The 14,931-nt window shown below is 42.4% G+C and overlaps 1 protein-coding gene across 6 annotated transcripts in view; it reads left to right on the forward strand.

The window, feature by feature from the left end:
- Kiaa1549l (KIAA1549 like) overlaps nt 1–14,931 on the forward strand; it is a 295,926-nt gene that overhangs the window by 260,097 nt on the left and 20,898 nt on the right. For all 6 annotated transcript variants that reach the window (XM_085834607.1, XM_029474421.2, XM_085834608.1 and 3 more), the window contains one exon: nt 11,730–12,080. In XM_085834607.1, the coding sequence (XP_085690733.1) occupies nt 11,730–12,080 (351 nt within the window). The remainder of the gene's footprint in view (nt 1–11,729; nt 12,081–14,931) is intronic.

The following is a 14,931-nucleotide window of genomic DNA, read 5'->3' on the forward strand; positions in this document are numbered from 1 at the left end:
ACTGGATTACGTTGATGGATTTCCATATATTGAACCATCCCTGCATCCCTGGGATGAAACCTACTTGGTCAGGGTGGATGATTGTTTTGTTGTGTTCTTGGATTCGGTTAGCAAGAACTTTATTGAGGATTTTTGCATCAATATTCATAAGGGATATTGGTCTGAAGTTTTCTATCTTTGTTGGGTCTTTTTGCGGTTTAGGTATCAGAGTAATTGTGGCTTCATAGAATGAGTTGGGTAGAGTACCTTCTGTTTCTATTTTGTGGAATAGTTTGTGAAGAACTGGGATTAGATCTTCTTTGAAGGTCTGATAGAACTCTGCACTAAACCCATCTGGTCCTGGGCTTTTTTTTTAAGTTGGGAGACTATTAATGACTGCTTCTATTTCTTTGGGGGATATAGGGCTGTTTAGATCATTAACCTGATCTTGATTCAACTTTGGTACCTGGTATCTGTTTAGGAACTTCTCCATTTCATCCAGGTTCTCCAGTTTTGTTGAGTATAGCCTTTGGTAGAAGGATCTGATGGTGTTTTGGATGTCTTCAGGATCTGTTGTTATGTCTCCTTTTTCATTTCTGATTTTGTTAATTAGGATGCTTTCCCTTTGCCCTCTAGTGAGTCTGGCTAAGGGTTTATCTATCTTGTTGATTTTCTCAAAGAACCAGCTCCTTGATTGGTTGATTCTTTGAATAGTTCTTCTTGTTTCCACTTGGTTGATTTCGCCCCTGAGTTTGATTATTTCCTGCCATCTACTCCTCTTGGGTGAATTTGCTTCCTTTTGTTCTAGTGCTTTTAGGTATGTTGTCAAGCTGCTAATGTGTGCTCTCTCTAGTTTCCTTTTGGAGGCACTCAGAGCTATGAGTTTTCCTCTTAGAAATGCTTTCATTGCGTCCCCTAAGTTTGGGTATGTTGTGGCTTCATTTTCATTGAACTCTAAAAAGTCCTTAATTTCTTTCTTTATTCCTTCCTTGACCAAGGTATCATTGAGAAGAGTGTTGTTCAGTTTCCACGTGAAGGTTGGCTTTCTATTATTTATTTTGTTATTGAAGATCAGCCTTAGTCCATGGTGATCTGATAGGATGCATGGGACAATTTCAATATTTTTGTATCTGTTGAGGCCTGTTTTGTGACCAATTATGTGGTCAGTTTTGGAGAAGGCACCATGAGGTGCTGAGAAGAAGGTATATCCTTTTGTTTTAGGATAGAATGTTCTGTAGATATCTGCCAGATCCATTTGATTCATAATTTCTCTTAGTTTCTCTGTGTCCCTGTTTAGTTTCTGTTTCCATGATCTGTCCATTGGTGAAAGTGGTGTGTTGAAGTCTCCCACTATTATTGTATGAGGTGCAATGTGTGCTTTGAGATTTACTAAAGTTTCTTTAATGAATGTGGCTGCCTTTTATTTGGAGCATAGATATTCAGGATTGATAGTTCCTCTTGGAGGATTTTACCTTTGATGAGTATGAAATGTCCCTCCCTGTCTTTTTTAATGACTTTGGGTTGGAAGTCAATCTTATCAGATATTAGAATGGCTACTCCAGCTTGTTTCTTCATACCATTTGCTTGGAAAATTGTTTTCCAGCCTTTCATTCTGAGGTAGTGTCTATCTTTTTCTCTGAGATGAGTTTCCTGTAAGCAGCAAAATGTTGGGTCTTGTTTGTGTAGCCAGTTTGTTAGTCTACGTCTTTTTATCGGGGAGTTGAGTCCATTGATATTAAGAGATATTAAGGAAAAGTAATTGTTGTTTCCTGTTATTTTTGTTGTTAAAGTTGGCATTCTGTTCTTGTGGCTGTCTTCTTTTAGGTTTGTTGAGGGATTACCTTCTTGTTGTTTCTAGGGCGTGGTTCCTGTCCTTGTATTGGTTTTTTTCTGTTATTATCCTTTGAAGGGCTGGATTCGTGGAGAGATAATGTGTGAATTTGGTTTTGTCGTGGAATACTTTGGTTTCTCCATCTATGTTAATTGAGAGTTTGGCTGGGTATAGTAGCCTGGGCTGGAGTTTGTGTTCTTTTAGTGTCTGTATAACATCCGTCCAGGATCTTCTGGCTTTCATAGTCTCTGGTGAGAAATCTGGTGTAATTCTGATAGGCTTGCCTTTATATGTTACTTGGCCTTTTTCTCTTACTGCTTTTAGTATTCTATCTTTATTTAGAGCATTTGTTGTTCTGATTATTATGTGTCGGGAGATATTTCTTTTCTGGTCCAGTCTATTTGGAGTTCTGTAGGCTTCTTGTATGTTCATGGGCATCTCTTTCTTTAGATTTGGGAAGTTTTCTTCTATAATTTTGTTGAAGATGTTTGCTGGTCCTTTGAGTTGAAAATCTTCATTCTCATCCACTCCTATTATCCGTAGGTTTGGTCTTCTCATTGTGTCCTGTATTTCTTGGATGTTTTGAGTTAGGATCTTTTTGCATTTTACATTTTCCTTGATTGTTGTGCCAATGTTCTCTATGGAATCTTCTGCACCTGAGATTCTCTCTTCCATCTCTTGTATTCTGTTGCTGATGCTCGTATCTATGGTTCCAGATTTCTTTCCTAGGGTTTCTATCTCCAGTGTTGCCTCATTTTGGGTTTTCTTTATTGTGTCTACTTCCCTTTTTAGGTCTAGTATGGTTTTGTTCATTTCCATCATCTGTTTGGATGTGTTTTCCTGTTTTTCTTTAAGGACTTCTACCTGTTTGATTATGTTATCCTGTTTTTCTTTAAGGATTTGTAACTCTTTAGCAGTGTTCTCCTGCAATTCTTTAAGGGATTTTTGTGCTTCCTCTTTACTGTCTTCTACCTGTTTACCAGTGTTCCTTTGTATTTCTTTAAGTGTGTTATTAAAGTCCTTCTTGAAGTCCTCTACCATCATCATGAGATATGCTTTTAGATCCGTGTCTAGTTTTTCCGGTGTGTTGGGGTGCCCTGGACTGGGCGAAGTGGGAGTGTTGGGTTCTGATGATGGTGAGTGGTCTTGGTTTCTGTTACTAAGATTATTACGTTTACCTTTCGCCATCTGGTAATCTCTGGGGTTAGTTGTTGTTGTTGTCACTGTTTAAAGATTGGAGCAAAAGCTGTGTTCCACTCACCAGCAGTCTCAAAATCCTGTGGCGGGGTTCGTGGGTAGCTGGCGGGTGTCAGCCGACCCTGCGCTCTAGCTACCCTGGTGCTTTTCTGACCGGAGAGGCTTGTGGCCCTATTCAGGCCGGATTTCTGCCTCCCCAACCAAAGCACGCGTGATTGGACTGGAGCAGAAGCTGTGTTCCAGTCACCAGCAGTCTCAAAATCCTGTGGCGGGAGTCGTGGGTAGCTGGCAGGTGTCAGCCGACCCTGCGCTCTAGCTACCCCGGTGCTGTTCCGGCCGGAAGAGGCCTGTGGTCCTACTCAGGCCAGTTTCCTGCTTCCCTAACTAATGCAGTCTCAGGTCCCGCGCGCAATTGGATTGGAGCAGAAGCTGTGTTCCACTCACCAGCAGTCTCAAAATCCTGTGGCGGGGGTCGTGGGTAGCTGGCGGGTGTCAGCCGACCCTGCGCCCTAGCTACCCCGGTGCTTTTCTGACCGGAGAGGCTTGTGGCCCTATTCAGGCCGGATTTCTGCCTCCCCAACCAAAGCAGTCTCAGGTCCCGCGTGATTGGACTGGAGCAGAAGCTGTGTTCCACTCACCAGCAGTCTCAAAATCCTGTGGCGGGGGGTCGTGGGTAGCTGGCGGGTGTCAGCCGACCCTGCGCTCTAGCTACCCCGGTGCTGTTCCGGCCGGAAGAGCACTTCATTTTAACTTAATCAACCTCTAAAACTCTGACTTTCCAACCAGGATCACATTCTGAGGTCCTGGGGAGCACCACTGCAGGGTGTGAATTGGGGGGTCACAATTTCATTCCATAATGGTCCTTTCTCTGTTGCACATTCCAAGCCCTTTCCTACCGTAAGACTTTCTGTTAGGCTGCCCTGTAGTAAGTACATAGCCAGCCCCTTTGCCTTCAGGTCTTCGGTAATATCACCTCCTTAGGCAGATCTTCCTTGAGCAGCCCCCACCAAACCAGCTACTCTGTTCCAACCCATTTTATTTCTTTTATCATGGTGAAACTGATATATTATAGTAAACTGTTCATATCTGTAGTAAATGGGCATACCCTTGTGACCATCAGCTTAATCAAAATATGAAACTTTTTTCTCTCTCTCATACACCCCAGATAGTTCCCTCTCTCTTCTTTCAAGCACTACCTGTCCAGGGGCGACTGCCTATCTGATATCCACCATCACAGCCCTGCTTCTCCTGGACTCTTATAAATGAATTGTTGAGTACATACTATGTATCTGACTTTCCAGCTCAGCTTCGCCTATCCTGCTGCATTACCAGTGTCTTGTTCTTTTCTATTACTGTTCTCATAAAAACCCAATGTCATGTGCTTATTCATCACCCTATTGTGGGATATTCGGGTTGTTTTCACCTTAGACCTAGTATGAAAAATACGCTGAGAACTTAGCTATGTTGTAAACATGCCCTCATCTGTTTCAGACAACCCGGAATAAAGTTTCTGGCTTGTAGAGTAGATACATAGGTCTGACTTTTTTTCTAAACTGCAAACTTAGAAAGCATCAAACCATTTCCCTCTTATCAGCAATGACTATTCAACCCTATTTCTCTGCCTCACCAGCATTCACTGTTATTAGACTGGTTTTTTTTTTTTTAACTCATTCTACAGAATCTGAAGGGATACAATTTTCCCAGTTACTGATGATACCTGCAAGTTGGACATTTTGATAATTTCCTTTGTTGAGGTATCTTTTCAAGCATAATGTACCATTTTTAAACTGGATATCTCTTATTCATTTATCAATGTCATTTACATAGCCTGAATATAGACTCTAATATTTTCTGCTGGTCAGTAGCTTGTCTTTCCATTAGTGTATTTTTTTCAAAACTAGTTATTAATTTTGTTGAAGACTTCAGGCTACAAAATATTCCCCAAGGCCAAACAGTAGGACTAAGTTCGTGAAGTAGTTTCATATGTCCTATGGAGTCCCTAGCAGAGCTATAATGTCTCTCAAATTTGTTCCCAGGGAGTTTCAGAAAGAAACTGAGGTCACATACATTTTTACCCTCTGTGTAGGCAGCCTTGCTGTATGAGACTCCCTTGCTCTTTGGAAAATAACATGTAGGGCCCAAGAGTCGACTCAGTAATAAGGAATACATTCTACTCAGGTTCTAGGGGATCCAACTCCTTCTTCTGACCTCTGCAGGCATGAACACAGTGTGCACATGTACACACACACACACACACCTAGGCAAAATACTTAAACACATAAAATAATAAAGTAACCAAATATAGAAAGTTCTTTTAAAGAAAGAAAACAGTGTGATTAGAACTGCAGGTGATTGTCCTGTGTGAGGGCAGCACAGCACCCAAAACCAGGGCCCCTGTGTTCAGGGGAGAAAGAACGGTCTTGATTTCTTCTATAGGTTGTAATCTACCACGAGAAAATTCATAACTACCCCAAAACTTAAATATATGCATATTCTCTATATCAACAATTTCACTTGTGTGAATTTAGCCTAGGGGTAAACACATGGCTATATACAAGTTTAGTCACAAGAATATCTTTTACAGTTTGCTGCATATAGTGAGATATCAGATGACCACTGAAAAGAGTAGGCTATATTAACTGTAATCTTAAAATTCCCTATAATATGGTTATGAAATTCTTTAAAATATTTCTTATGAGTGATATTCATTGACATATAATATTATATATAGTACTTATATATAATAGTATATAGACACATAAGTGTGTACTATATTTTAAAAAGTGTATTTTTTAAGCCTTACATTGGGGCTGGAGAGATGGCTCAGCAGTTGAGAGCATTTGCTGTTCTTCCAGCGCCCACATCAGATTGACTTACAACCACCTGGACTCCATTTGCAAAGGTTCCAACACCCTCTTCTGGCCTCTGAGGGCACCTGCATGCATGTGACATACCCTCACACAGACACACATACATACACATAAATAAAAGTTAAATAAACTTTTTAAAACTTTACATATTTGTATCCATGTGCATACATGTGTATGCTTATTTTGTTTATAAAATCATAATACAGACAGGATATTTTGAAAGAGTATCTAAACCAAAGAACTATGCTAACAGCAATAATTTGTAAACATCTCTAATCCTCAATTCATATTTTTCATATGTGATATCATACTCAGAGGTCATGTTGGTTAGTCTTATGTCATATTAGCACAAGCTAGTCATCTGGGAAAAGGGACTCTCGACTGAGAAAGTGTCTCCAGAAGATCGGGCTATAGATGAGTCTACTTAGCGCTTTCTGAGTTAGTGCTTGATGTGGGCATGCCTAGCTCACTGTGTGTGGTGACAGCTCTAGGCAGATGGTCCTGGTTAAAACAATAGCAGGCTGAGCATCATCCATAGAGAACAAGCCAGTGTCTGTTATTCCTTCTCTGCTTTCGGTCCTCTCTCCAGGTTCCTACCTTGAGGGCCTGACCTGACTTCCTTTGATGGTGGATTGTAAAGTGAAGAGCAAGCCAAACAAACCCTGTCCACCAGTTTGCTTTGGGCCGAGCTATTTATCATAGCAGGAGAACCCCTGACTAAGATGTGGTCTTTTTTAAGTTCTCTCCTTCACAGTCACAACTACTTTTGTTCTTCTCTAGGAAACGCCTACTTTAAAAAAAACAAAAAAAAAAAAACAAAACAAAAAAAAAAAACAAAACCCTGCAGTCCACACCCTTCCTCTCTCAAGTTTGCTGCCCCCACTTCCTGTTCTCTATCACAAAAGCCAGAGGATGTCCCACTTCCTGTTCTCTATCACAAAAGCCAGAGGATTTGATGTCAGAGTATGAGTGCCTTGGAAGGGAAGGCTGTCACTGTCACGGGCAACGTGTCATTGTCTGTTCTGTGTGGGGTCGGGATTGGAGGTGTTGGGCATTTATGATCTGTAACCTCTTCCCTATGCATAGAAACATCTGGAAGGACATACACAAAGGTCACGGTGTTAGCTGTCATCATTCTGGCAGATTACAATGGGTTTAATTTTCTTTGTTTGGCTTATCTGAGTGTTCTATGTTTTGTTATAATTAACAGTCATTGCTTCATTGTTTTTTCTCCTTTCAGAATTTCTACTGAATTATATTTTGATTAATTCACACACACACACACACACACACACACACACACAAAATAGTTTCCCAGGATTTTTCACTAGGAAGTTGAGAAGTAAATACGCTAACTTGCAGGTTAAATAGGCTTAAAAATACATTCTCATTCCCAAATATATCTCCAGACAGACTCTGCACTCAAGCCCACCATCAGTCAATGTGGGAAGGCTTCACATGTGTATGTCTAAGCATAAGACATCATAAGCGAACAGAAGAGTAGGGAAGGGGCAAGGGCCAGGTAAACCAGTGGTCACACTACCCCCATCTGAAAATGAACACATCTGTTTTATGTACCTGTGAGGCTAAGCAAGGCAATACATGCGGTAGACTCCTCACAGGGCAAGCATAGCACAGGTCCTCAAGGAAACGTGAATACCGGCTATAATGGATTTCTTTCACTTAACAGCTGATCAATGGCTTCAGACATAGAGCTCTGGATTGAGGGATATGGATGGCATAACCCAGACAGAACCCCAGAGGAGTTCAGAACCCCTGAGGAGCAGTTGGGAACAGTTAACTGCTTATTGCCAGATATTGCTGCGAAGCACTTCTGTTTATATACTGATGCGTCTATCCTCGTGGTCTCTGAGATAATCTTAGTAATTATTCTATCTCTGTCATTGTCTCAGAAGTCTATTCCTGCTTTGCTCAGAGCACACACATACGGGATGGTAAAAGATCTGTTTGTGTGTGTACAGTGGACGAGGGCTTTGTTTGACTTTTCAGTGCCTTAGGTTTCTCATCTGTACAATAAAAATAATCATACATGTTAATATTGCAGTAGGTTATCTTAAGAGTAAAAAGAGTCAGTGTATACAAAGCTCTGGGAACAGTACCTGGCATGTCAGCTTCTCACCTCTGTCAGTTTATAGTCACTCTTGCTATTTATCTCTCCTATAGGGTAGTCCTTTGGGGTCAGGTTTTTGCTAATTGCTGTCTGCTTAACACAGCCTAAAGAGTAACTAAGGCTGAAAGCGGTATTCGTCCCATTAAAACCAGAACAAACATGGCCCCATTCTGCAGGCAGAGGGCTTGGGAGGTGTTTCCCTTCCTAGGTGGACATCAGATGACTCAAAGGACTGTGGTGTTAGGAGGGATGTGGCCCTTCCTAAGACAGTTGGAATTCAAGAGACAGTGTCTTAGTTGGGGTTTCTGTTGCTGTGACAGAACACCATGAGCACAGCATCTGGGGGAGAAGGGGGTTTATTTGCCTTACACTTCACAGCACTGTTCATCACTGAGGGAAGTCAGCATAGTGTCTACTTCCCTGTACCAAAGGAAGTGCTAACCTTCACTAACCCAATTCAGAGAGGTGCCCTGCTCACCCCCACCCCCACCCCACATATTGCACAGCCCCACCCCAAGGATCTTAAGGAGAAGAGGAAGAGGAAGATACGTTACTAAGACTCTTGCCCTGCCTAACACACAACTATAAATTCACACAGTATATTTACCCTTCTGACTACAGATGTGTAACAGTACTGAAAAGTGGCAAAAATATAGCTCAGATCACCTCGGTGACATTAATTTCCCACCCAGGAGTAATCTGGCACCAATTATCCATTCTGTATTAGGGAGAATTGAAGATGTAGGGAGGAAGGCCACATGGGGTAGCGATCAGCATTGATGAGCCTGGAGCACAGTGGGATATGCCCAGGTCAACATGCCCACCTCCGGGCAACTTTGAGCAAATCATTCAACTTCTCTGTCCTCTCCTTTACAATGGAGCATAAATTAAAGACCCTTGGGCTTTGAATCAACTCCAAATGTTCTCTGCTTTATACAGAAACGTTCTTCTAGAAGTCAGATTCATTATCTAGAGGATATCTCCAAGCAAAATCTTAACAGCTGGGTTTGCTGGGTTTGCTGGCTTTTAGGAAACCCACTTCCAGCTTGTTTCTTGGGGCCATTTGCTTGGAACATTGTTGGCTCCAGCTGCATACGCAGCAGAGGATGGCCTAGTTGGTCATCAATGGGAGGAGAGGCCCTTGGTCCTGTGAAAGCTCTATGCCCCAGTATAGGGGAATGCCAGGGCCAGGAAGCTGGAGTGGGTAGGTTGGTGAGCAGGGGGAGGGAGGAGGTTTTCAGAGGGAATCAGGAAAGGGGATAGCATTTGAAATATAAATAAAGAAAATATCTAATAAAAAAGAAAAATAAAAAAGAAAACCCACTTCCCAGACAACGATCAAAAGTCCTTTCTCTAAAACTGCCCCAGTGGCATATGTGTCCTCATATAAAAGGATAATTTTATGTTCTATCCTATGATCTGCTTTTGTGTATGTTAAAATAAAATAATACTTGAAATTGCTTACTATAATTGTTTGCTAACAAACCTAGTCTTAAGGTACATGGAGAGCCTACTTTTGATCTTTAACTACATACAGACAAGTTCTAACTTGGCAACAAGAGTAGAAGAGATGCCTAATGCCTAACTTCTTTTTCATGCTGTGTTTTTAATTTATTCACAAATGTATATGTACTAAGTTAATACTAACAAAAAGTAAAAGTGTTTTTACAACACCATCTTTGTTAGGATTTCTTTCTTTCTTCCTTTCTTTCTTTCTTTTTTTTTTTTTTTTTTTTTTTTTTTTGAGACAGAGTTTTTCTGTGTAGCCTTGGCTGTCCTGGAACTCACTCTGTAGACTGGGCTGGCCTCAAACTCAGAAATCCACCTGCCTCTGCCTCCCAAGTGCTGGGATTAAAGGCTTGTGCCACCACTGCCCAGCCTTTGTTAGGATTTCTATTGCTATGATAAAACACTATGACCCAAAGCAAGTTGGGGAGAAAAAGCTTATACGTCCATTATTTGAAGTCCATCATTGAAGGAAGTCAGGAACCTGAAGGCAGGAGCTGGGGCAGAGGCCGTGGAGGAGTGCTGCTTACTCCTCTGATCATCATGACTTGCTCGGGCAGCTCTTTTATAGAACCCATAACCACCAGCCCACGATGGCACCACCCACAATGGGCTGGGCCCTCCCACATTAATCACTAGTTAAGAAAATGCCTTATAGGCTTGTCTATAGCCTGATCTTATAGAAGCATTTTCATCTTCAATGCTATCCCAAAAGTCCCCCATACCCTCCCACCCACTCCCCTACCCACCCACTCCCACTTTTTGACCCTGGCGTTCCCCTGGACTGGGGCATATAAAGTTTGCAAGTCCAATGGGCCTCTCTTTCCAGTGATGGCCGACTAGGGGGGACTTTTGGGATAGCATTGGAAATGTAAATGAGGAAAATACCTAATAAAAAGTATTATAAATAAATAAATAAATAAATAAATAAATAAAATTAAAGAAGCATTTTCATCATTGAGGTTCCTTCCTTTCCGATGACTTTAGCCTGTGTCAAGTTGACATAGAACTATCCGGCACAAACATGAATATAGCATAGCTCTGATGTCTGGGATCTTTGAGAGCAAGACTTACCTGTGTGAATGATACCCACTGATACCTTCCTACAGTATATATTTTATGCAGCCAAGTGCCTCATATACACAGTCATTCAAATTCAGGAGCATCTGTGTGGCTAACAGCAATAGTGGTGATGAGTGTGCTGATGCTGGAGACTACCCTCATCGTGTTTGTACCCTGTCCTAGTAGTCTAAATCTTTACAGAGACATTCGCGGATTCCTTGTTCGATCCTCTGACAAGCAGTATGTCATCTTTTTACTTATGACAAAGTGGAAGGAAAGCAGCCTCCCAGGCTGGGTATCCTTAATGCCCTAGTTTTTCGCTTCTCCGTGCACCTTAGATCTGTCACTTGCCGTAACAGTTACTGTATCACCTGAGCCATCCCTCTCTCCTGCTTTTTGCATTCTGAGGGTTGTGCATGGCCAGTGTGACAGCGTGCCTTAGAACTGATAATGAATAAGCACTCACAGAACATAACACACAATTTACTAAACATACCTTCATCAACAGGCAACCTAAGATGACAGTCCATGGAGACTTCTCTGAATGCTAATGGGACTCAGTTATCTACCCTGCTCACAGAGGCAGGTGAAAGAGAATGGTCTAGATCAATAGATCTCAAGCTTGAGCAGACATCTGACTCCTGTGGCATGCTCATGAAAACAGGACACCGAGCCCCATTCAGAGCTGTTCATTCATGTCACATTATACTTGTAGATCATCTGTATGTAGAAGGAAGATTGTGTTGCTGCTCGTGATAAATGGAGTCAGGGAACCAACAATTCCCTAATCAATGGCTGGACCCAGGCTCATTTATAGCGATTTGCTGGCCTTTGGGGTATAGGCTACACAGTGCTCCAGATTCTTATACCCAAAGGCATCAAAGATTTTTGAGAATGCTGTTAATTTAATCAGTGAAAGCCATTTCTCATTATTATGCTAATTAGCAAGTCTGCCACACTGATGTAGCTGTGGAGACCTGAAGACTATAACAGCTCCTGTAAAGCCTAGCCGACAGCTCCTGTCGTGGGAATTCCTAGACAGAGCACACTGGATATGACTTAAGTTAGCACAGGCTCCTTGACTCATCCCAGTGAATAGTTTAGGATACGGGAAAGCACTTCATTAACAAATCGCTCTGTTTGATTCCCACAGACTGAGCCTGAGATCATAGAAGAAACCAACGTGGACAGAGTCCACGAGCCCCGGGGCTATGGCAGGGCACGGCAGGTGAAGGGCCACTCAGAGACCTCCACACTGAGCTCGCAGCCTTCCATCGACGAAGTCCGACAGCAGATGCACATGCTTTTGGAGGAAGCCTTTAGCCTGGCATCTGCTGGCCATGCAGGCCAAAGCCGGCACCAGGAGACCTATGGCTCCACTCAGCACCTGCCGTACTCAGAGGTGGTGACCAGTGCTCCGGGGACCATGACACGGCCCAGGGCTGGAGTGCAGTGGGTGCCCACCTACCGACCAGAAATGTACCAGTACAGTCTGCCCCGGCCGGTAAGTCTCATCTCCTGTTCACCTACCATCGTTGGGTTTGCTCTCCCCACTAGATTCCAACAGGGGCCCAGAGCAAGGATTTTGGAATTTAGGGAAAAGCCGTGCTGGAGTCTTTTCTCACACTCCACTCATGTTCCACAGCCAAACCTTGTTCTTGGGGGACAGGTTCCTCACATTTCCTTTTCTGCTATCACCCCTGAAAGGGTTAATCCATTCTCCACTCACTGGTGGTTTTCTCCATTTTCAAACATGAATCTCAACTTAAATGTCCAAAAAATATCAAAGAGGCCTGTGTGAAGGGCCTGTGAGTCCTGGTGGCTAAGAACATAGACTGTGAGCCCGGTGGCTTGACCAGGAATCTCACCTCAACCACTTTCTGGCTTTGGAACTTCAGGAAGTTGCTTTAAGTTTCTCTTGGTAAAAAATAAATAAATATGAACAATAAGCTGCTTCCTGGTAAGAAGGAAATTCTTCCTAAGTACACAAGAGTTAAATCCTTATGCAATGTGCTGAACTGGGCATTGCTCGTATGTTATGCATTCTGTATAATGAACCTCTGAGACTATTTCTATTTTACAGCAAAGGGTGTCCAGTCCCCTAGAAGCTTAAGTTATAGACATTTGTGAGTTGCCATGTTGGTGCTGGGAATGGAACCCTCAGCTTCCAAACGAGCATGCTCTTAAGCCATCTCTCCAGCCCCCAGCTCTCAGCATATTAGCCATTTTAAAGTACACAGTTTGGTGACATCATACCCTTTCACATCCTTGTGCAACCACTTCTTCATCCTGCCAACATGATCCTCTATACTCATTAGAAGATGACTCCCTTCATCTCCCCTCATAGTCCTGGGAGCCAACACTCTACCTCTGTCTATAAATTAATCTTTGTCTTTATATGGTTGGTATGTTTCACTTAACATAAACTTCAAGTTTTGTCCGTGTAGTGTGCATCAGAAGGCCCTTCCGAAATTTTAAGACTGAATAATATTCAAGTGTACATATCACACTGTATCATTTTGTCGCCAATGTGTAGGGATTTGAGTGGTCTTCACCTTTGTGCCACAGTAGGTTGGCTACACACATATCTCACACACATATCTTTTCCAGTTCTTGCTTTCATTATTCTGGGTATCTACCCATGAGGGGGAGTACTGAGGCAAACAGAATTCTGTTTTCTACTGACATATTGTTTTCTGCAATGGTGTACGATTTTTCATTCTCTCCAACAATGAACTTTTTTATTTCTTTACATCTCACTGGTGTTGTAACTTTTTAGTCTCTTGACAATGGTTATCCTAATGAGTTTGAGGTAGGTTTCATTATGTTGTTTGTTTGTTTGTTTGTTTTGCATTCCTATAATGATACTGTGTTAAGCGCCTTTTCATGGTTTCGTTTGCCACTCATATGTCTTCTTAACATAATTTAAAACATATACTTTTAATCAGTGCTCAGGTCTCAGGAATATAAATTTGTCATTGCCATCAGAGGACTTTGATGGATACGTTCAAGAAGACCTGCATTCCTGGAAAATGTCAGCAACTCTAGATCACTCAAGTCACATTTGCAAAGGCCCGGATCTAAAAGGATGGGGAAAATCTCACATGGATTTACACATCTGCCATTATAAATGCTTTCCCATGTCATCATTCATATTACAGTTTCCAAGGTCACGGCGTTCTGATAATGCACATGAAGTTGGCACTGCCCCACTGGGGAAGAGAATTTCCTTCCGTAGATCTATAAGACACCCCAATCTTAACACTTTATATACTCCTCCTAGGAAGTTGACTTTTGGAAAGGTCCACTCATATCCTTTCTGTATTGATTGCCACCAACTTCATCTCATTAACTCTTTTCCAGTCTCTTTATGAGGATCTCTCACCTTGACCTCCCTAGCACAAAATGGAGTGGCTCCCACCAACCAGATGATCCTAGGACGCAGTTCTGAGACTCAGAGTCTGCATGTACTGGTGGTGATAAGATTAGTTCCTGAGAAATCGTTAGTGCAGGTCTTGCACCTAGCAAACACCCTAGACTTGTTAGTTAATACTCAGGAGACTGCTTGGCATGGTGCCAGCACATTAAATTACTTGACATCACTCATTATGATCCAAATAGTTCTGCTTTGTTGGGCCTATAGTCTATGACTCTTTTCAGCTTTCTGAACCCACATCTCCTTCTGCTCTGTTAAGACCCACCCTCAATGCCCCATCTCAGAGTCCTAGGCAAACTTTGCTTTTGTTTGATGGCAAGTCTCTCCCCTGGCTGTGTGGAGGCTGATTCTAAGAACCCACGAGCGCCCTGGGCTTCACAGAGAAAGCTTTAGATGATGGAGACAAATCTTCTGATTGGTGACAAGTGAGATGTTGCCATAGCCCTTACACCTCAGCTCAGTAAAGCCATTTAAAAACATTGTGGGACACTCGAACACTCAGGCAGCTGTTTGTTGAAATTAGGACTTGTCACTTATGCTGAGCAGGGCAAATCCATTGGAAAATGGGCGAGCTTCATAGGAGTAAAGACTGAAACATAAACCAGCCCGAGGGCAAGCCATCAAAGCAGAACACACTAAAAAGCATCTCTCCATTGTCACGGCTTCCATCTCTGCCAAGTGCACAAGATTCCTGTCTCCACAAAAGGAGAAGACAGCCAACAGGATGCAGTGTAGGTGATGATGCTTAACTCAAGACCTTGCAGAGGCCCCTGTGCTGTGATAATGTGAAAATCGATGGAAAGAAACAGTGATTTAGCAAGATAACCATGATTATTACCTTGTGTCTTGCAAAAAAAGAGAAAATGCTCCCAACTCTGCCGGGGGTTAATTGAGAGCTGGTGTTCCTAATGTGCCAGCC

Source organism: Mus caroli, unplaced genomic scaffold (assembly GCF_978045245.1).
Source record: "Mus caroli unplaced genomic scaffold, Mus_caroli_1 scaffold_2, whole genome shotgun sequence".
Taxonomy (NCBI): domain Eukaryota; kingdom Metazoa; phylum Chordata; class Mammalia; order Rodentia; family Muridae; genus Mus; species Mus caroli.